The 23444-nt window shown below is 48.1% G+C and overlaps 1 protein-coding gene across 2 annotated transcripts in view; it reads right to left on the bottom strand.

Annotated features, from left to right (window-relative positions):
- The window catches only part of PPP1R16A (protein phosphatase 1 regulatory subunit 16A), a 77714-nt gene that overhangs the window by 11346 nt on the left and 42924 nt on the right, over nt 1-23444 (bottom strand). For both annotated transcript variants that reach the window (XM_077809686.1, XM_077809685.1), the window contains 2 exons: nt 11207-11277; nt 1576-1721 (listed from right to left, as the gene is read on the bottom strand). In XM_077809686.1, coding sequence (XP_077665812.1) covers nt 1576-1721; nt 11207-11277 — 217 coding nt within the window. The remainder of the gene's footprint in view (nt 1-1575; nt 1722-11206; nt 11278-23444) is intronic.

Here is a 23444-nt window from a genome sequence, read left to right as displayed (position 1 = left end):
TCTGTTCTCCTGTTTCCACACTGATGTCCCTGGCAGAAGGATGAGGAGGTGGCAGAAGAAAAGAGTCCTCTCTCCAGGATGTTTTCAAAGAGGCTGGGGTGGGGGGTGGGAGGGGGCCACAGAAATCCAGCCAGTGGGAGTTACAGATCTGGTGTCTGATGAGATGCTGAAGAAGCCCATATTACCCCTGTTCTTTCAGGAGCCTGCCTGTCCCCATTTGCCTCCCGCATTGTTCCTACCCAGGCTTACTCCTCCTGGCTACGCTTTGCCTTCCCCAGGCGGCCCCAGATTGATGCACCCCCCATTCTCCTCCTAACCCTACTTCCAGCTTTAAAACACAGACTCAGCTGAGGTGCTGCCAAGCGACCAGGGTGCCATGAGGACTTCAGGCAGCCTCGAGGGGCTGGGGGATCAGCAGGCAGGTCCATGCTTGTCCTCAGCTGGCATTCAAACCCCAGCCCTCCTGGGCAGGGAGTGATGGGGAAAGGCCTTTCATAACTCGGTCATGCTGTACAGCAAGAGCAGCAGCAGAGGATTTACTGACGCAAACTGTCTCGTCCAGCTGCAGCCGGGCCAAGGCCTCACTAACAGGAGATTCCTGCAGCAGCCCAGACGGAGGCAGATTGGGTTACTTGGTCAACAATACACCCCCATTAAACATTTACAGCCCTACAAGCAGGGTTCCAAACAACTACAACGGAGTCTGACAACGTGACTTCAATCTGAGGGGAGGGGAAATAAGCAAGCTGCAAAAGATGCAATTGTTCCAGGGGAGGCGAGCCCCCGAGGGTTAATACTCCGGCCTGCCTCCTCTGAAAACCTGGGCGTTCAAACCTGGCTTGGGTCACAGGAAAGAGAGATGCCTGGGCTAGGTATAGGACCTCTAGGTGGCATTCAGCAAATCATCCCTGACAGAGCTCAGCGACTGCATAAGAAAGTATGAGGACTGGACAGCAGGGGGTGCTCCAGAGTCAGGACTGGGGGTGGAGGGTGAGTGGAACTGCTGTGGGTTGTAGCCGTGTTGGTCGAGGTGCGGGAGGTAATATCTTTGATTGGACCAACTTCTCCTGGGGAGAGAGAAGCTTTCAAGCTGCACAGAGCTCTCCTTCAGGTCACAGGGGTAGAGACTGGGATAGAAACAGTCACAGCCTCTCCGGGTGCAGGAATCATCCCAGGCTGGGCTAATTCTGTCAGACTACCCGGTGCCAGGTTCACTTCCCTTGACTCAAAGCTAGGTCGGGGGGTGGCAATCCCAGGGCCAAGGAGGATTCTAAGCAGTTCCGGGTGCCGTCACTCCAAGGCACCTTTCCTGCCCAAGGCTGCAGGGTTACTGCCCCAATCAAGTCCCAGGACCCTCTGAACTCCAGAGTAGCCGCTAGAACAGTCTCCTTCTGGGAGTACATCGCTCTGTTGTAGGTTTCTTCATGAGCCCTAACTCTCCCGCTCCTTCCTCACCTCAGGCTGGTCTGTTTGCAGCCCCTTTCCGCTACGGGGAGAGAAGGCTGCTCATTCCCTTCACCCGCCGTCACGCCCCCGCCCCGGCCCCCCGCGTGGAACGCACAGGAACCTGCGTACTGTTTAATCAGCAGCTCCACCAGGTGCAGGTGTCCGCAGGTCGCAGCGGCGTGCAGTGGCGTCCAGAGCTCACTGTCGCAGGCGTTGACATCAGCGCCGGCCTCCAGCAGCAGCAGGACCACGTCCCCGAAGTCGTCGATGCAGCACTGTAACACGAGAGGGAGCAGAACACGGCGGTTACTGCAGCTGGGGACTGACAGGCCTAGAGGAACAGGCCCTGTTTTTGCATGAAAGGTTCAGCCAAGACAGAGCAAGCTGCTGCCCCCTCACTGCAGGCCTCCACCAATTACCCTTAAACCTGCCCCGGAGGGAGCCCCTCTGGAGGGGGTGAGACTTGGGGCTCCATGGCTCAGCTAGTCCTTGGATACTTCATGGGAATGGCTTTGTGAGGTGGATCTCAGCCACTAGGACCAGGACTGAAAGCCCAACTCTCTTGGTTAGAGCACAGGACAGGCAGCCAGGACTCCTGGCTTTAGGCTCAGCTCGGCTACAGACTTGCTGGGTAACTACGGCCAAGTCCCTTCCTCCTGTGTGCGATGGGCAAACTCTACTGACCAGACTCACAAAGAACTTGTGAGGATAAATTCATGGATGTCTGTAAATGGCTTTGAGATCTCTGGAGCGAAGGCCACAGCATTTCCTGCAGAGCACTAGAGAGCAGACAGGTAGAAATGACTCTGGGGCACTAGCCAAGTGCTGATTTTTTAACCCTCCGCTGGGAACCATCTGTGTTTGTTCCTAAGCCTGGTGGACGCGGGGGCCCAATAGGTCTCTGTCTCTGACGTTCATGAACCAGCAACCTGGAGAATGCAGTTTCCTTTTGAAGGGGTCTTGGTTCAGATTTATAAGCAGCTCTTTAAGATGCTGACCCTGTCTGACCAGGATGGGACTTGCTTACTCCCAGCAAACCAAGACATGGCAACAGCAGGAGAGGATGCCGGCCCGCCTGTTACTAAGGGAAAGGAACCTGCATGACAGGAAGGGTCAGTACACAGTGTTGTTGTAGCTGTGTTGGTCCCAGACATTGGTCCAGAGCAGGGGCAGGGAACTTCTACCCACCAGCTCTCTGTCCCCACTGACCGCTTAGCTGCTGGGGGGATCCTGATCACTGCAAATACCCACCAGAAGGGCTCTTGGGAAAGGAGGTGGAAGCAAGCCAGACCTGTTAGATGGGTGTGAAGGGGACATTGCTTTGAGAGGTTCTTAGAACTGATCGGTGGATTCATACTGCAAATTCCTGCCTGATGATGGACTGACAGGCTCCTAAGGGAGCGGAGGCCAATAATGCACCTAACCCCTCTTCAGTACCATCTGCAGCCCATGTGAAGAGCTCCCGCCTTGTCACCGCTTGGAGCTCCTAGCATCGGCAGACAGGAAGTCCTGGCCTGCAGGAGGGTGGAGAGAGGGAGAAGGCATTACGTTCTCCCAAGAGTTCAGTGCATGCTGGGGATTGGTGAAGAGAAACACATCAGTGGCTTGGCATCAGGACATTCTCCAGATCACAGAGAGTGAGGTGTCAAGAGAAAGGAAAGAGGCAGGGGACAGGGAGCACAGCGGAAAAGAGGGCCCTGGAGGGAACCTGGAAGAGCTAGGATCACTGTGGGCTTGATCCTCTTCCCACTGAAGTCAGTGGCAAAAGCTCCTTTACGCCAAGTCAGGGGGTTGGAGCCACTTGAAATGGAAAGTTTGGTCTTTTTAAACCCTAGGAGGCCAAATTCAAAGGGCTTAAGAACCGTGGGTACTGAAGACCATCAAGCAGATGAGCAGGGAGTGATCTGAAAACCAAAGCACCAGCCACCACAGAATCTCGACTGGAATTAGCAGGAGCCCAAACCCACCATCCAGATAAAGGGGGCGGAGCTCCGTTGCTGTGTACTTGTGGTGTTAACTGCGGTCTCTGCACACAGCCCAGTGCTCCACACCAGGCGAGGCGCCCAGGCACCGGCCGGCACAACGTGACTCACCACACGGAACGGGCAGGCTCCACTGCTGAACTCGTCACATCGGCTAAAATACTAAAGCCCCAGTCAGACACCAAAGTTTGAGACAGAAAGAAATGAGACCTCAGCCAGACCGAAGGCCATATCTACACTAGCGAGCCTAGAGCGGCACAGCAGTACGAGTGCTCATGTAGCCGCTCTCTGCGATGGAAGAGAGCTCTCCCGTCGGCACAGTAAGACCACCTCCACATGCGGCTGCAGCTACGACGGGGAGAAGCTCTCCCGCTGACAGCGCGGTTCACACCGGCGCGTCTCTCGGTGAGCAGGTGAGTCGCATCACACGTACATTTAACGTACACGAATTCAACTACGCGCGCTTGGCAAAAAAAAGAAAAACAACAAGATACCTGTACACGATTCCGCCCACCATTCCACTCAATGAGCGTATGCCCCGGAGTGAGCGTGAGATGGGAGACGTGAATCTGCTGTTCCCTCAGTCGGTCTCAGTTCCTGCGTGCCTCTCATAGCGTGAGCATCTCGCCGTGGTGAGTGTGATTCTCGTGTCTAAAGATTCGTATTTTTCATACAACATGGCCCCTAAACTCAAGCCAACTACTTCATCTAGTGCTCAGCCAAAGGAACAGCGATCTGTTCCAACGCTGGAGGAAAAACTGGCTGTGTTGGACTTATTGAGAGATGGTATGTCGGTCTCCAACATGGCGCGTAAATATGGCCACAACGAATCTAGCATCCATGCCATCAAGATTTGAGAGAGAGAAATTTGTCAAGCCACGGCATCAAGTGCTCCAACAACTGCTAAGGTGACGAGCCAGGTGCATGATAAAACTTTAGTGAAGATTGAAAAGGCATTAAACTTATGGCTGGAAGGCATGAACCGTAAATGTGTGCCTATCGATGGCAACACATTGCGAGAAAAGGCTCTTAGCCTCTACGCGCTGTTCAAACCTCCCGCCGAAGAGGGAGATCCTTCTGACGAGAAGGAATTCAAAGCCAGCCAAGGTTGGCTTAACAGTTTTAGGAACCGCTTCAACCTCAAAAACGTGCAGACTACTGGTGAAGCTGCATCTGCCAATGAAGAGGCAGCAAAAGCCTACCCCGAACAATTAAGGAAAATCACAGAAAAAAAGGGCTATCTTCCCGAACAAGTTTTTAATGCTGACGATCCTGGGCTCTTTTGGAAAAAAAATGCCGAACTGCACTTACATTTTGAAATTGGAAAGACAAGCCCCTGGCTTCAAAGCAGCTAAAGACCATGTGACTGTGTTGTTTTGTGGCAATGCGGCTGGGCATTTAATAAAGCTGCGCTTGCTCTACAGGGCTGGAAATCCCCGTGCCCTAAAAGGCAAGAACAAAAATCTCCTGCCTGTGTTCTGGCAATCAAATAAAAAGTCTTGGGTGAGGGCAGCATTATTTCTGGATTGGTTCCACAAGTGTTTCATTCCGGAGGTCAAACGGTACCTCGAAGGGAAAAGGACTTGACTTTAAAGTGCTGCTGATCGTAGACAATGCTCCTGGCCACCCTGCGGCACTCAGGTTTGTGCATAACAATGTGGAAGTTGTCTTTCTCCCCCCCCAATACCACCTCCATCCTCCAACCTCTCAACCAAGGCCTGATTCGCTGTTTCAAGGCCCTGTACACGAGGCTTACGTTCTCATGGATACGTAGCGCTATGGATGCTGATCCCAATCTCAATGTGATGGAGTGTTGGAAGTCCTTCAACATTGCCGATTGCATCACTTATATTAAACAGGCAATGGATGCAATCAAGGCTGAAACAGTCAATGCATGTTAGCGAAACCTATGGAAAGAATGTGTGAATGATTTTAAGGGTTTCCCGACCATTGACAAAAAAGTGAAACGCATTGTTCAGGTGGCCAGGTAAGTGGGTGGTGGTGGTTTCATCAACATCCTTGAGGAAGAAACTGAAGAATTAATCGAGAGCCATAGAGAAACATTGACTAACGAAGAGTCAGAGGAACTGATAAAATCGTCTATAGAAGACGAAGAAGATGACGACGACGACCAGGAAGAGCCAGCAAGTTGGAATCTTCATAAATTTGCTGAAGTGTTCCAAGCAGCGAAACACTTGAATGATTTAATTTCTGAATACGATCCCTCTATGGAACGAAGCCGCAAAATCACATGGAGTATTAAGGATGATTTGAGACCGCACCAAGAAATGTTTGAGCCGCTCAAGAGACAACAACGACAGTTGCCGATCACCATGGTTTTCAAGGAAAAACAACCAGCAGCAGACGAGCCTATGCAATCAACTTCTTGAGCTGAATCAGAGCCAATCACTTCATCTCCGACTCTCTCTCCGTCACCCAAGCTCTCCGCCGTCTCCTGGATCGACATCAAGCCCTGACGACCCCCTGTAATTACCCCCCTGTAATGAAAGATACAATGCTGTAAAATTATATTTTGCATATGTTCTCTTTATTATATACTGTACATTACTGTATACATTATACAGTTATACATATTACTGTACAGGGCTGTATACACAAAACCACGTACAGTATACTGTACTTTATGGATGATTTAAGGGATTTTCAAGGGTAATTTTGACTATACACAATTTTTGCCTTACACGCTGACTTTAGAACCTAACCCCCATGTAAGATGCGACTCCACTGTAACTTACATCGCTCAGGAGGGTGTTTTTTCACACCCTGGAGAGACATAAGTGGTAGTGTAGACAACTACTGCGACTGGCTATTACTCACCATGTGTTTACACTGCAAAGCCCCTGTCACCTTGTATCCTACAAGGATGGGGAGACGGCAAAAAGCAAAGGAAAAGCCTGTGGGAGAAACAGCTAGTGTGAAATAAACTCGTTTGCTGTTATCGCTTTCACACCTGAGGCAGCAGACATTTCATGGAGATTAGCAACTAACTAGCTGGTGTATACAGCGGTGTAATGTGGGTGTTCGACTCTACGACATTCATTCTGAGAGTCCAAGGCCAGAAGGGACCACTGTGATCATCTAGTCTGACCCCCTGTGTAACACAGGCTGAAGACCTGCCCCCAAGTCATTCCTAGAGCAGATCTCTCAGGAAAACCGCCAATCTGGATTTTAAAACGGTCAGTGATGGAGAATCCAACACAACCCTTGGTAGCCTCTTCCAATAGTGAATTACTCTCGTTATTAAAAATTGACACCTTATTTCCCATCTGATTGTGTCTAGCTTCAACTTCCAGCCACTGGATCGTGTTAGACCTTCCTCTGCTAGACCGAAGAGCTCATTATAAAATACCTGTTCCCCATGTAGGTACTTATAGACTGCGATCAAGTCACCCCTTCACCTTCTCTCTGTTAAGATAAATAGACTGAGCTCTTTCTTTCCATTGCCATAAGGCAGGTTTTTCTAATCCTTGAATCATTTACATGGCTCTTCTCTGAACCCCCTCCAACCCATCACCACCCTTCATGGCTGGGACTGGAAAGAGCACTGCTTCACTCTGCCCTCATCGGGTTGCCTCTAGCCTAGAGTCAGCAAGGTGGATTGGATGATCTTGTATCTTGCTTGCAGAGCCATTAACAGGTCCTGATGTCAGTCTATCAAGAGTCATGATGCAACAACACTGGCTGGAGGGTGTCAGAACATCAGGATACACAAGTCTGTCTAAATGACAGGTTTCAGAGTAACAGCCGTGTTAGTCTATATTCGCAAAAAGAAAAGGAGTACTTGTGGCACCTTAGAGACTAACCAATTTATTTGAGCATGAGCTTTCGTGAGCTACAGCTCACTTCATCAGATGCATACCGTGGAAACTGCAGCAGACTTTATATATACACAGAGAATATGAAACAATACCTCCTCCCACCCCACTGTCCTGCTGGTAATAGCTTATCTAAAGTAATCTTCAGGTTAGGCCATTTCCAGCACAAATCCAGGTTTTCTCACCCTCCACCCCCCCACACAAATTCACTCTCCTGCTGGTGATAGCCCATCCAAAGTGACAACTCTTTACACAATGTGCATGATAATCAAGTTAGGCCATTTCCTGCACAAATCCAGGTTCTCTCACTCCCTCACCCCCCTCCAAAAACCCACCCCCATACACACACAAACTCACTCTCCTGCTGGTAATAGCTCATCCAAACTGACCACTCTCCAAGTTTAAATCCAAGTTAAACCAGAACATCTGGGGGGAGGGGGGTAGGAAAAAACAAGAGGAAATAGGCTACCTTGCATAATGACTTAGCCACTCCCAGTCTCTATTTAAGCCTAAATTAATAGTATCCAATTTGCAAATGAATTCCAATTCAGCAGTTTCTCGCTGGAGTCTGGATTTGAAGTTTTTTTGTTTTAAGATAGCGACCTTCATGTCTGTGATTGCGTGACCAGAGAGATTGAAGTGTTCTCCGACTGGTTCATGCTCAAATAAATTGGTTAGTCTCTAAGGTGCCAGAAGTCTGTCTAAACAAATGTTAAGAAGTGGCAACCCTGCCAAGAGATGGTTGCTGGGGCCTGGGGGTATTTAATTACATTGCTACTAGATTGCTGGGCCATTTACAATCCTCTAATTCCTTCAGGGCGTGTGCTTTCCTTAATCCAAGTGTCTGCTGTTTTCATTTGGGTATGTCAATACACATGCTTGTCTCAGCACAGACATTGCTGGCTCAGTGTTTGTAAATACTGGTCACTCAGCCTCTCTCTGCTGCAGAGGAGCATCATGCAGCTTTCACAAGGATTTATCTCCCCGCTGTATTTTCCACTGAATGCATCCGATGAAGTGAGCTGTAGCTCATGAAAGCTTATGCTCAAATAAATTTGTTAGTCTCTAAGGAGGCACAAGTCCTCCTTTTCTTTTTAAGGATTTATCCATGTTCCTTTTAGCAGCCAATCAAAGCAAACAAACTCATGCCACACCACACACATCAGACTATCCACACCTAGGAACTGCCATGTCAAATGAGACAAGTGATTCACTGAGTCCAGCACCCTGTCTGTGACAGTGGCCAACACCGGCTGCTGCAGAGGAAGGGATGAAAATTTGCAGTGGAAATTTTCAGTGGACAATTACACAATAACCTGCCCATCAGGGAAGTTTCTTCCTTACCCCCCTTCAGCTAGTGTTTGGCTCATGCCCTGAGGAAGGGGAGTTTATAGCCCTGTAATTTTTTTCATTCTATCTAATCTAATTATAGATGTTCTCACTGCCCATTTAACTGTCCGACCCTAATGCAAACCCTTTGCCGCAATGCTGACTAGTGGTAGTACATACTGAGTAAAAAGAGCACCAGTTTTAAATTTGTCACTTTACATTTTGATTAACTGTCCCCTTGTTCTTGTAATGAGAGGAAGCACTTCTGTTTGTCCTACTGCCTTACTCTACAGCATGTGGTATTTTGTATACCTCTGTTTTACCTTCTCTTATTCACCCCTTTCCTGTCTTTTCAGTCTCTCTTCATACAGAACTCTTTCCAGGTCTTTATTTTGGTCATCTGTATCTGAACCTCCTGTCTATTTCTGCTATGTCCTTCTTGGGATAGAGACCTCCACTGAACATAGTGAGGGCCGGTGAGTGTGTCCTACCAGTGATTTATAGAACAGCGTCAGCATATTCTCAGCATTACTCGCCATCCCTTTCCTTACACATCCTAATGTCTTGTTTGTTTTTTTTGACTGCTGTTGCACATTGAGGAAAGGTTTTTATTGTACCCTCCACAGTGATGCCTGGGTCTTTTCCTCAGCTCAAGATGGAGCATTTCAAAGCAGAGCCTCCACCAGCCCCTTCTACTTATTAAAAGTGAAGGTGGCTGCAGCTAGCTCCGGCTCACTGAAATGCTGCCACTCGTCTCCGGGTAAGCCTCGACTAGGCGAGTCTGTGAAAGTTTCACTAAACCTGAGCTTAATGAAAAAGTGCACAAGACAGCAACGGGCAAGGACGGTGAAAGGAGAGAGAAGACAGATGATGAGAGGGGGCCAGAGTCTGCTTCCTAGGAGCAGACATCTGAATAGAGAAGTAATGGAGAGAATTCCCATAAGAGAAGCAAGGAGACTCCGCTGTGTCTCAGGCCATTAACTGCTCTGAGTCAGTCATCAGCCTCTAGGACGGGCCTGCTGCTGTAACAGTTATTGTTCAATTAGCTCACTCTAGGTGGGAATGCCCCGTTGCATTTTACTGCTTGGTTATTTACTTAGCTCTGTAGTTACCGACATCATAATATGGGGGATGATTCAAGGCTGCTAGGTGAGCCATCAGTGACTGGACTGGAATCGTGAAGATTTTTGGTGGCTGTCGGAGGTTTCAATGATTATGATTTGTGGTCGTTATGCCATACGGATGGTTAGCAATTATGAGTTTTAGCAGCTGTGGTTCATTCCATGTTAGTTTGTAATGGGTCCAAAACAGCTATTCACCAGATCATCTGTAACCTTTAGAACAAAGTTTGCTGGGGAAGGACCAGCTTGTGGCTAAAGCACAGAACTAAGAGTCAGGACTCCTGGGTTCTATTCCTAACTCTATAACTAATATGCAGTGAATAAAGTTACTTCACCCCAGTGCCAAAGTTGTAAAATGCATTTATTTTGGCAGACAGATACAGATAAAAGCACCAGTCGTGTGCTTGGGGCTATAAAGGAAATGAAATACAGACTGTTCCTGGCTCAGAGAACTCACACTCCGAACACTAGAACTTCCCTGGATCACAGGGGGGTCATGAAGATGAGAGAGAGAGAGAGAGATCACTTTGAGAAGCACTGGAAGGTGCTGGAGAAGAGCAAGACATTTTATTATCATCACTGAGAGACTGTAAATACTCTGAAGTGCAAGAACCATTGTGAGTGATAAATTCAGGCACTAATTTCTATATGTTCACTGGGGGAGAAAAATCTACCTTATTTTCAAGCTGCACTCATGTCTGTGATTGCTAAAAGCACCACCTTGTAGCTTCCAGTTGACACTCGGCCCCTCCCTCGCCAGTGTTCCCAGCCCAAGTCACGAGAAAACTCTGGTCCAAGGTCTGCCTTTTCTTCAAAGTATCGAGAGCCCAGATCTAGGCCATCGGAAGCAGTTATTAGCTGCAGTGAGAGATTATGTCGCCTGTGGTACCCGCATCTCTTATTTCAAGGATCGAAGGGGTTGGGGTATTGGGGGATAAGAAAATTGGAATGATCCCACTGGAACCACCAGGTGGTGCCTCCAGAGTCTAGAACCTGTAGCTTCAACTCAGTTTAAAGTCGTCGTGACTAAGAAAAATACTGACCCTGCTTCTCGGCCCTTCCCTCCTGCAAAGCTGGTGTCTGATGGTTGGTGCAGCTACTCCACACAGTAAGGGATTGGGGAGCAGTGTCCTGGACTCAGGTGAGAAGAGTGAGCTGGCAAAGGGACGCATTTAGCTAGAAGGTGGAGACAGAGAAAGAAGGGGAGTCAGGACAGATTTCTGCCTCAGTTACTAGCACAGGACTGGCTAGGCACTGCCTTCAGGGAGGGGGGAGAGGCTACATGGTTGTCACAGCCTCCCAAGCCAATGTGGCTGGAGGAAGTGAAGGTAAGTTAGAAGCCCTGAGACTGGGGGATGCAAGACAAGTACTGAACAGGAGAAGTGCAGGGACTGGACACTGAAAAGTGAACTGCGGCAGAAGCACAGATTGCGGGGAAGGCTCGGTAGCTGAAAAGGGTTCTTGCCAGTGGGGACCTCGGAAGGCTGCTTACCTGGTGCAATGCAGTGAGGCCATCTTCATTGTACAAACTGGGGCTGATGCCACGCTGAAGGAACTGGCGAACTGTAAAAAAAAGAGCTTTTAGACAGAGGTCTCCACACACTCACCTGCAGCTACAAGGGTCACTGGGGCAGGGGGATCCAGAGGGATTTCTGGTAGGTGTAATCAAGGCAGAGAGAGGAGACAGCCAAATATTTTCAGAGGCACAAATGATAGTCAGGTGCCTAACTCTCTTTGACTTATAGTGGGAGTTACGTGCCTAGCTGCCATGTGCCTTTGAAAATCCCCCCCACAGTCCTGAAGAGCACAGGGGCAAGTACTTCCCCTTGTAACAGAAACATGCCTTGCATTGCACACACAGCTCTTATGTCTGCTTCAGGGGAACCCAGAAACAGAACTCACCCCTAACAGACCGGGTGGTCCCCTGCATACCAGTAGGTGCGCTGGACTGAAAGAGAATTGAGTTTTGATGGCCTGACCTCAAGAGAGAGAGAGAGTGGAGACTGAAGAGCTGCAGAGAAAGAAATCGAAGGTGATTAGGGGTCACGGGGGGGGGGGGTTTAAATGTAATCAGAGAATGCAAAGAGGAGTGTTACTTGGGTTAGAAAGAAGAAGGGAAAGATGGGGGCTTGATTGAGGTAATCAGCTTTTGCAAGGACATCATCAAATTGGCCAGTCCCTCTTTCTTCTCACCACCGTCTACTAGTAAGAGAACACGGAGACACCTTAATATTAAAAGGACAGGACGTTGAAAATGAAACAAAAGGAATGACAGGAAATTGGAAGGCTTAGATTTTTACTGGTAAATGTTGATTTCACTGAACACACACAAGCTGTCAATAAATATTTCCAGCGATAATCACTGGAATTTACAGAGAGGCAAAGTAAGGAAAATGCTGCTTGAGAACCTGCTGGGGTTTGGTTTAAGGCAATTTAATTTGTATATTTTGACATGTGATGTTGGACAATTTGAGTTTTAACAGTTATAAAGCTTTAACTTTTTGAATCTCAATCTCTGCTGTCATGAAATAATTATGGTCTGACCTCTCCATAAACTTCCCACAAATCGCTTAAAACCCATAATTTTGTGCAACAGTGAAAATTTAAATGGATAAAAATAGAAAAATGCTTAAAAGTAAATATCAATACGATCTGGTAAGATCATCAACATTAAGAATGGAACTCTGCCCTATGCAGTGTGATGTTAACCTGTGGAATTCACTGCCACAGTCACTTAGATCCAGGTACTGTGGCTGGATTTTAAAATGGGCTGTGGAGTGTATCTGATTCTTCTCAAGTGAAGGGTGATTTAAGGTGAAGCTTTGTATGCTGGGACCCGCAGACTCACAAGCCACATCACTGTGCAGAAGATCCAGGGCAGTCAGATATGGGAGTATTTCCATAAGCCTTGTTCTACATCCTTTTATAGGACCAGTAGTTGGAGAGCTAATGTGTCAACCACTGGAGTAATACAGAGGTGCTGTGGTTGTGCTGGTCCCAGAGACAATGGGTGAGGCTCTCTCTCTCACCAAGCGAAGTTGGTCGGTTGGTCCAATAAAACATATCACCCGTCCTCTCCTTTGTCTCGCTCATCACTGGGGTGTTAGGGTCACGGCAGGTTTTCTTTGCACAAGACCTCCCAGATAGCGCTAGACCCTCTACTGCTGTGACCTTGGCTGCTGCCTCTTTTGTCTAGCAAGGAATGTTGTAGCACCGCGATACACAATCTGTGCTACAACTAATTACTGAGTCACAGGAGCGGATAGTAAATGGTTAAAGCTACAGTACGGCCGGACCTTAGCTGTGTCCCTGTACTTGAGTTGAGATGCTGGACTGCCCAAGGCTTTAATCCGTTACGGGGACACGTTAAGCTCCAATCTACAGTACAGTTTGTGACCATTTTTAGCTGAGTCAGGGGATAGCCATGTTGTAAGTAGACCCCTGCCATGATTTTAAGATAGACTGTGCCTTAATCACCAGACTGAGTGGGATGGAGATACGGTGAGGTCAGGTTTTAAAAGTAAAGGTCAGTAATGGGCAGAGGAAGGTAAAACCAACAGTTAAAGACAAGAGCTGTTTCCCAAGGAGACTGAATTACCAACAATCTCAGACCCAGAGTGGGCAAAAGAGGAAAATACACAGTGTCATCAAAGGTTTCAGAGTAACAGCCGTGTTAGTCTGTATTCGCAAAAAGAAAAGGAGTACTTGTGGCACCTTAGAGACTAACCAATTTATTTGTGCATAAGCTTTCGTGAGCTACAGCTCACTTCATCGGATGTATGCATCCGATGAAGTGAGCTGTAGCTCACGAAAGCTTATGCTCAAATAAATTGGTTAGTCTCTAAGGTGCCACAAGTACTCCTTTTCTTAGTGTCATCAAAGAGCCCAAATTAGACTTACTTAACTGATTAGGTTCCAGCCCCCACACACACACACCAGAGGTAAGGAAATCGGCATGTCTGTTGCTCTGCAGTTCACCTTTGGAAGCATTTAACACTAGCCTTGACAAAACACTAGATGTCATCAGAGTAAGGAAGAGTCCTGCACTGGTCCCTGCGGGAAGGACTAGATGATCCAAAATCTTTTCCCATCTCTTAATGGATATCATTCTAAATCCTCAGGTAAAGTGGTAAAACAAACCCAATGAGATTACAGGGCTCTGGTCACAGTTAAGCGAAAGCCAGATTAACTGAGAGGGCTCTGAGATCTCTCACTGACTGCTCCGCATTATGAATACATCCGCTTTTGCTCATGTGACAGAATCCACTGTGGGTGGCATGAGATGAGCCTTGGTCAAGGACTGTGAAGCAGGTAATCCTCTCACCTTATCAGAGCCCCTCCACTTTGAGAGCTGCCTCAGCAAACTAAAGCATGACAGACTCCAGATGGAATTCCTTTGCACTGCTTAGTTTGGAAACACCTCTAGTTCCTAGGGAGTGTGAGAGAACTGGGTCAACTGGTCAGTGCCCAAGAGGAAGTCTGCGTCTGTGCAGGCTGCTTCTCCCCCCAGAACCAGCAGGAGATGCTATCCTTGGATTAGGACCAAGAGAAACCAATAACAATGTGTATCAAAGGGTTCAGATAAGGTTCTTCTTGGGTCTAGCTACCCTGCCCACAATCCGTTCCCCAGGAGTCCATGGGTAGGTGTGCCCTCTGCTAGAGGTAGCTATGCACAGGAGGGTTTCATGGCCCTTGTTTGACGTTATTCTTCAAGAGTCATACAAATTAGGATTTGGAAAGAAGTCCCCAGCTCTGCCTTCCTCTTCTCTGCCTTTGGCCTCCCCGAGCTCCAGCTCTTCATATCTCGCAGGATGCTGCTGCTCACCCTCCTGATACACACAGAAATGGGATTCCAGACCCTCATGCTCAAAACAATGCCACCAGTCTTAGATCTCATTTAACAGGCAAAGCAAAAAAGATTTAGATCCGGGCGCTGGAATGGGACATAGGAGACCTGGGTTCAATTCCCGGTTCAGCCACAGACTTCCTGGGTGACATTAAGCAAGTCACTTACACCACCCTGTGCCTCAGCTTCCTGTCTTCAAAACAGGGATAACTGTCCCTGACCTCCCAGAGGGGCTGTGAAGATAAAATCCATTAATGATTTGAGGCGCTCAGACACTAGGGTGTCCGGGGCCGTATAAAGCCCCTAAACAGAATAGAATTCTGCTGGTTTTCAAGGCCTCACTGGCCTTCCCCCAGCTAATCCTGCATCTTGCCTGATTCTTTTTTCTCCTCTCCCCATTCATCTATCACCACCCTCATCTCTGCCCCGTCACATGATATACCTCTAATCAGACAAGAGCCTTTCCCACTGCAGCTCCGAGTGCCTGGAATGCTCTGCCTCATCAACTGTCCAATTCCTTAAAAGTTCAAACTATTTTTATACAAATATGCAAATATCTAGACGTTTCCAGAGGTGCTTTAAACAAATCTAAGGAATACAATAAAAACCATCATCTCTTTTTCTCTCTGGCCCAGATCTCTTCATCTCTCTCTGCTACTCAACTCTGCCAAGGGTGTGGAGATCATCCACTGATGCCGTCCAAAATAAAAGTTATTGTACCATGCGATTTCTTTCCCTGGGAAACAATCAGCTCAAAAGCAACTACTGCTTTGATTAGGGAGGTTCCTTCACCAAATTTTCCAGCTGGGTTAAAAAAGGCACAAGATCAACTGGATTATCAAGTTTCAGAGTAACAGCCGTGTTAGTCTGTATTCGCAAAAAGAAAAGGAGTACTTGTGGCACCTTAGAGACTAACCAATTTATTTTAGCATGAGCTTTCGTGAGCTACAGCTCACTTCATCAGATACATACCGTGGAAACTGCAGCAGACTTTATATATACACAGAGAATATGAAACAATACCTCCTCCCACCCCACTGTGTTTCCACGGTATGTATCTGATGAAGTGAGCTGTAGCTCACGAAAGCTCATGCTAAAATAAATTGGTTAGTCTCTAAGGTGCCACAAGTACTCCTTTTCTTTTTGGATTATCAAGGTCACACACTGCGTCAATGGTTCAGCCAGAATTACCAAAGAACCAAGGAGCCATTTGGATCTAAGGCCTTTATTCAGACCATTGGGCCTACCTGCTCCTAGGAGCGGTTCTGATCAGTGTTTACGATGGACACTGAAGAAGATATTCCATTATGACTGAGAAGAACACTAGCTTGTGCTCACCTGAAAATTTCTTTTATTCAAGTAAAGAAGTCTGCAGATCTGTTACAATAGGTACTTCAACCTGCATGCAGCCTAGAGCAGAACCAGACCTGTCAGTCACTGGCAGCAGGGGAATGCCCTGCCCTCTGACATTCCCTCCAGTTGAGAGAGCTTCCAAGGCCAGGAGAATTCAATTCTACTGTCTTGAACTGCAGACTGTGTTAAACATACCTTCAGGAAAAAGCACAACAATTTATCTTATTGCAGAGCATGGAGAATTCCCCCTATGAGACAAACCTGAATCTTTATATGTCAGTTTCTACTTTGGTTGATCCATTTGTCCCAGGGTGGGCCTGATCTGTGGACCTTATTACTCACAGAATGGAAGTTTTCAGGTCAATACAGATGAATTGTCCTATTCTTCCTTGTGCTAAGGTCCACAGATCCCTTACACTGGGATTTTCACAGCAGTGTGCCTCCACGCTTGAAAGCAGGATCATCCTTTAAATATGAACATCCCAAAGCAGGTATATTACATATCCTTCATATTCCCCTGGGCATTAAGGTGTGGAGAAGATTTCTGCTCCCCACCCCCAGCCCTCCAAAAAAGGCATCGGATAAAAACTGGATGACCCATATATAGCATTATGGTGAATGCATGTTTTGATGACCACCTAAAGGACTTGCTTAATGTCACCTAAAGACAAGACTTCTCTACCCAAAGACTGTTACTATTCCTAAGGACTGTATTTTGATGCTTAACAGAAGGAAGAAAAATGTCTGACCTTACTCTGGGAATCAATGCCTTGAAAGTTCAAAACTACGTGTCCGAATTAGAATACTGAGTCTCATCAATACTGAGTCTCATCAAAGACAGCTCTCAACTTCAAAAACTCCTCTGATTGGAGACAGTAGCTGTCAGGAGGTCTACTCTAATAAATCAAGACAACTCCTGCAGGGGTTCAATCTGGGTAATGCCATAAGGAGCGGTATGAGGTTCCATGGTTGTGCTTTATGGTCCTGTGGGTTGTTACCCTCATGGAATATTTAATGTCAGGATTCATACAAAACTTCCTTTTCTTGAACATTATACTCCTGAGACCCGACTTTTGGGCTTGGCAGTCCTATACCCACACTAAAGCCCTCCTGGAGGAACTCATGGCTAAGCTTCATTTGAGTTACATGCTAGTTAAACTATGGACTTTGCACAGCCAGCTGAATAAATTCTACTTGTCAACTTCTTTGAGGGTCCGTAAGCATTTTAAATCACTTCATCCAAGTACCCACTTTGAATCCGTCTCCTCCTGGATGGAGGACTGGTTTTGGTAACAGCAAACAATGAGCTAGAAACAGCCGAAGGTCCACAGACCAGAGAGCTATAACCTCTTCAACAGCATCACTGCTGTTCTCTGCTTTTGATCATTTGAACAATCCTGGGGACCAGGGGAAAAGGCACAGAACAGATACTTTGCCCAGCTTTGCAAGAGGTTATTCACCACCTCCCGTCCCAGGTCCTGACACATGGAGAGGCCACAGGACACTTTGCTGTTTCCATTTGCCAAGAGGTCAATCACCAGCCCCTCAAGTTGACGCAGAATGACTGGATGCTTCAGGGGGCAGGTTCCACCCTGCTTATTCTAACTTCTGGCATTTCAGTCTTGGTTTTCCCCTCCCTCTTCAGGGGCAATGCACAGAGTTAAGAAACTTCCTCTGCCTAGATCAGGAATAGTTATTTCTCTCTGGGGTAGGGCGGATCACATTCTTCTCAGTTTATTCATGAAAACCCCATCAGGTGTGTTGACTGTCACAATCAGAACAAGAATGTAACCCTTGATACTCCAGAAACTATCGCTGTTTTTCAGCTCTCTCTTTGCATAGCGCCATGATCAGAAAAAATTGTCTAGGAAAATAAAGTACATTTCTTTCTTCCTCAAAATCAGTATTAATACTACCATGATTCTGAAAGACCCTGGGAGCACTTGTCGGATCAAATAGTGTTTATCAAAGTTCAGGGGGCGGGGGTGGGAATTTGCTACCCAGTGGCAGAGTGGAACAATTATCTGAGGGATGGTAACACGGGAATGCAAAGATAAACCTCCCATAGGAACTCGCTCACATGCTTCAGACAGAACTATGCTCTGTTTGTTCCAAACTCTCTGAGGCTAGAAACAGAGGAGTGGAAATTCGTTTTATTGCCCCAATTTGAAGTAGATGGTGGATGGTTTTCATTCACATTCTTGCATTTCCGTGGGTTGCTTGAGATTGGGACTGGGACAAAGCTGTTCCTGGGATTTCTTGTAATTTCACAGAGTGCCCCCCCTGCAGTGTCCCGTTTGCTCCCATAATCCAGGGTCTAACTCCAGAAAGGGCTGGTTCAGGGTCACGCAGACAGCTCTGAGGTAACGGAGGGCAGCTGTGGACCTCGCCCCAGCATCCTACACATGTTCTTTCTCCCCTTTGCAGCATGGTATTTTCTCCTGTTGTACTTCAGGGACTGCTTCAACTTGCCATGTGACCCGGGTTGCTTGCTATAGCACCTGTCAGCAGCCAGGAGAGTACGTCAACTTTTCCCATGACTCTGAACAGCCTCAGCTTTGCAAAAAGTTTCCCACCGTTTGAGTAAGAGCTGGAAACTGATCTGCCCAAAGCCCCAGTTGCCCTTGTCATACTGATTTCTACCCTTCTGTACTGGTAGGTTGAGAGGGCCCCCACTTGCAGTGCCACTCACACACGTTGGCATTGCTTGCCAGAGCAGGCGGAAGCACTTACGCTCTCAGATAACACTTCATACTTATATTTGGGGCGGGGGGGGGCGGGCGGTTGGTCTGAGACCACCTGCAAGCTTCCAGGCCCTGGGGGACTAGGGCTGAGGTCATGCTTGCCTGCACCAGGGTGCCTGTGAAGGGCCTGTATGGTGAGGTGGACCCTTTTTCAGGTAAAAATCTCCCCCAGGGAGAAACACTGAGTGTCCTTGACCAGCAGGGACAAGAGCCATCGTTCCCTTTGCTAGCGACACTCAAGCTGAAGCTGAACGGCTGCACACTGAAGAACCTTCCAGCCTCACAACATGGAGGCCAGGGGGCTAGAAAGAAAAGTGGTGAGTGCCTGCTTGTTCTTCCAGACCTGGGCTGCTGTCCCCCTTCTCGTTCCATGGCCAGCTCTAGAGAGGAGGAGGTGAGGTAGCAGTAGTGAGGCATGTCAAGCTACAGTGATCAATGTGCTGTAAGAACCCACATAAAACAGAACCTGCAGCAGCTGCCAGGAACCATAACCTGGACATTAGGGTGTGGTGACCAGCAGCGGCAGCTGGAGATGACAGCCCAATACTTCCCGTTATTTAGCTGTGGCAGGAACCCACATTCCCTTATTAAGTCCTCTAAAGCAGGAGTTCTCAACCTTTTTCTTTCTGAGCCCCCCCGCACATGGTAGAAAAACTCCAAGACCCACCTATCTCACAACAACTGGTTTTCTGTATATAAAAGCCAGGGCTGGCATTAGGGGGTAGCAAGCAAGGAAACTGCCTGGGACCTCATGCCTCCGGGGCCCCCACAAATCGACATTGCTCAGGCTTCGGCTTCAGCCCCAGGTGGCAGGGCTCAGGGCCCTGGGCTTCAGCCCCATGCGGTGGGGCTTCAGCTTTCTGCCATGAGCCCCAGCAAGTCTAATGCTGGCCCTGCTTGGTGGACCCCCTGAAACTTGCTCGCTGTCCCCGCAGGGGGCCCCAGACCCCTAGTTGAGAACCACTGTTCAAAAGGAGCACAAGGAGCGGGATATACAGCTGATCCAAATAGCTGGCCTCCCTCCCATGAGGAGGAAGAATTTCCTTTTATGTGTACACATGCATATACCCAAAGAAACCAGCACATGTCTATAGCCTGGTCTTTTCTGCATGGACCTGCCATGTAGCACTCTCTGTCGGTGAGCAGGGGAACCGGTGGTGATATATTTTCCCTTTGGGAGTCAGCCCCTAGGATCCTGCTTCAGAGTTGGGGAGAAAGGCTGGGCACAGATATTTCTCCAAAAATATTTCACGTGACTAGTGACCTCCCTGCCCTCAAAGAGGCGGGGTTTAGTGTCTCCCTTCCTGCACGTGGAACACTTCTGGCTTTCTCCAGGAAGGTTTTGGCCTGGGACTCAGGGATGGGCTCCCCAAAAGCTCTACCCCTCTCTACAGCATAGGATCCACACAGATGGGCCTGTGTTTCCCCAGATCTCAGCCTGGAATATGGGGGACGGTGGTGTTATAGAAAGGGAGGGAGCTGGGCCTGAAGACCCCTTACCACACTCTCTGGCGTTGGCAGAATTAGTGCTGTGTTCAGTACCCTCCATCCACGACCCGGGGGGAAGCACAGAGGAAGGAGGCAGCTAAGCACTGCAGACATATGCATGGCTGCTGGAGTGGGATGTAGGAACTCCAGCACAATTCTCCACCTGGTGCACTGTCCTTCTGGCTTCGCTCCCCGCGCAGAGACGGGGCGGCTGAGGTTATCCTGCCCAGACTGGGCTGTGAGGGAAACTCCACTCTGCCCAGAGAGTCGGCTGAGCTCCCCAGTAAGACATAGAATAAGTTGGGAGAAGCAGGAGACACAGACCCATCCTTTGGCCTCTGGCTTTTCTTGGTCTAGAGCTCCCTCCCAGAAATCTGCAAGGGTACCAGCTACTGCCAGTGCCCCAGGAGGGGAAACAGAGCTGAGGGGACAATCGCCCCAAAAGGTGAGTGCAGCGGGGATGTGGCAGGGAAGTAGACAGACACTAAGCCAGACGTTGGTCAAAATCTGAAGTTTGGAGTTTCCTGCTGAAAAGCCTGGCAGCAGGGAAGGGTGGGGGAGCCACTGGAGAGGCAAGTAACACTGTGGGAACTTGGGGAGGCGGGACGCTGCTAGTGACTGACAGGGCTGGTCCCGCCACCAAGCTGCAAGCATGAAGACATCAAATATATCATCCACTGGCAGGGTTTATCAGGTACACACAGAGCATTCAAGCTGGCTTGAAGGTGGGTTGGACACTTCCCACTCAGCACTGTGCTGCCCACTGCCCCCCGAGTCACAGTGATCCCCAGACTCGTTACCAAGACCGCAGTGCCTCCCCTCTGAAAATCTAGAGAAACACCGATTGTGAATCTGCCACATCACTTGATTTCTGTTTAAGGTTCAATGGTGCTGCCTTCCCTGCTGACGGGCATAGGCAAAGCAGCTCAGATAAGTCCGCCCCCTAGCCACAACGTAATGAGTTTTCAGCCACAAACTGGGGGGCATGCTAATGTTTGTGCAGCTGTGTGTGACCAAGCACAATCTGCTGAGGTTAAAATCATAGAATATCAGAGTTGGAAGGGACCTCAGGAGGTCATCTAGTCCAACCCCCTGCTCAAAGCAGGACCAAGCCCCAAGCCTGACCTTAAAAACCTTTAAGGAAGGAGATTCTACCACTTCCCTAGGGAACCCATTCCAGTGCTTCACCACCCTCCTAGTGAAAAAGTTTTTACTAATATCCAACCTAAACCTCCCCCACTGCAACTTGAGACCATTACTCCTTGTTCTGTCATCTGCTACCCTGAGAGCAGTCTAGATCCATCCTCTTTGGAACCCCCTTTCAGGTAGTTGAAAGCAGCTATCAAATCCCCCCTCATTCTTCTCTTCTGCAGACTAAATAATCCCAGTTCCCTCAGCCTCACTCATTTTTGTTGCCCTCCGCTGGACTCTTTCCAATTTTTCCACATCCTCCTTGTAGTGCGGGGCCCAAAACTGGACACAGTACTCCAGATGAGGCCTCACCAATGCCGAATAGAGGGGAAAGATCATGTCCCTCGATCTGCTGGCAATGCTCCTATTTATACAGCCCAAAATGCCATTAGCCTTCTTGGCAACAAGGGCACATTGTTGACTCATATCCAGCTTCTTGTCCACTGTACCCCCTAGGTCCTTTTCTGCAGAACTGCTGCCTAGCCGTTAGGTCCCTAGTCTGTAGCGGTTCATGGGATTCTTCCGTCCTAAGTGCAGGATTCTGCACTTGTCCTTGTCGAACCTCATCAGATTTTGGCCCAATCCTCTAATTTGTCTAGGTCCCTCTGTATCCTATCCCTACCCTCCAGCGTATCTACCTCTCCTCCCAGTTTAGTGTCATCTGCAAACTTGCTGAGAGTTCAATCCATGCTATCCTCCAGATCATTAATGAAGATTTTGAACATAACTGGCCCCAGGACTGACCTGTGGGACACTCCGCTTGATACCGGCTGCCAACTAGACATGGAGCCATTGATCACTACCTTAATGCATTCGGGACACCTCCAGTTAGTCAGTCTCTGACCTTTGCTCCATTTCCCCAAAATGCCCAAGACTGAGTCAATCTTTTTTGCTGTCTTCCGGTGACTGCTGCCCTGGTCCCCGAGCAGATTCGTGGCCATCAAAGGCAGGCGAGCATTGTGTCTCAACCTGAGCTAGACATGACCGAGCTCTGTATTTGCCCAGATTTCTGGCACATCTGAATAAAGAGGAGTTCTTGATATAATTGTTTGCATTAGCACAGTTCCTTTCATTCAAGGACATTTCATTGTTTTACATATACCCATTTCAGGCTCAGGGGCCCAAGAGGCTCTGTAGGTAAGGACATCCACTTTAAGGATGGATGAACTGAAGAACAGAGAGGTCAGTGACGTGCACAAGGTCAGAGAGAGAGAATGACCACTGGCAGATCCAATAATAGAAATGCCCCAAATCTTGTCTATCCACTAAACAACACTCCTTCCCTTGATCTTCCTCTTCTGTATAAGCTGGTTTGTTCCAGTGACCCTGCAATAGGCGTAAGTGGACTGCCAATTGCACCGCTTGCCATCTTGTGCCCTGCAGCAGTCAGCAAGAGGTCTCTATACTGAAACAGAAGCATTGAAGTCTCAGAGATGCCTCATGTTGGCTGTTCCAGGATCTACTTCTAGGTCGATGATTCAGATATATGCTTTCATGCTCTGCTGTATATGAACACTTTTCCTCTTTTAATCTGTTCTTTCACCCCAGAGGCCAGAAGTGGGCACCTCTGGTGTTGCCTCCTAGCATTACCTGACATGTTTCTGGTGCTGAGAGTCAACCAAGTCGTTTGGAATACCAAAGAAATTCCAGAAGTCTTGAAGAATGTTGAACTTATGTCACTATTCAAAAGGGCCATGGGGGATGAGCCAGGTAACTATAGGCCACCGAGCCAGACATCAATCTTTGGCAAAATAATGGTAAAGCCGATACGTAATTCAACTGATACAGAATTAAAAGGCTGGAATGTAGTAAGTGCCAGTCAACATGGTTTCACGGAAAATAGGTCTTGTCAAACCTGATTTCCTTCTTTGATGAGACTACAAGTTTGTTTGCTCAAGGTAACTGCATAGGTATAATACACTTAGACTTATGTTAGTAATTTGGAATAGTACCACCCAACATTCTGATTCAAATTTAGCACTATACAATGCAAACTGAGTACACATCAAATAGATTAATAACTGGCTGACAGATCTTAAGAAGTAGTTGTCAATGGGGAATCAAATTGAGGTGTTTCTAGGGTGGTTCCACAGGGTTCAGTACTAGGC

Source organism: Eretmochelys imbricata, chromosome 2 (genome assembly GCF_965152235.1).
Source record: "Eretmochelys imbricata isolate rEreImb1 chromosome 2, rEreImb1.hap1, whole genome shotgun sequence".
Classification (NCBI taxonomy): Eukaryota; Metazoa; Chordata; order Testudines; family Cheloniidae; genus Eretmochelys; species Eretmochelys imbricata.
The sequence above is the reverse complement of the archived record's forward strand: the minus strand, read 5'-3'. Positions and strand labels throughout refer to the sequence as shown.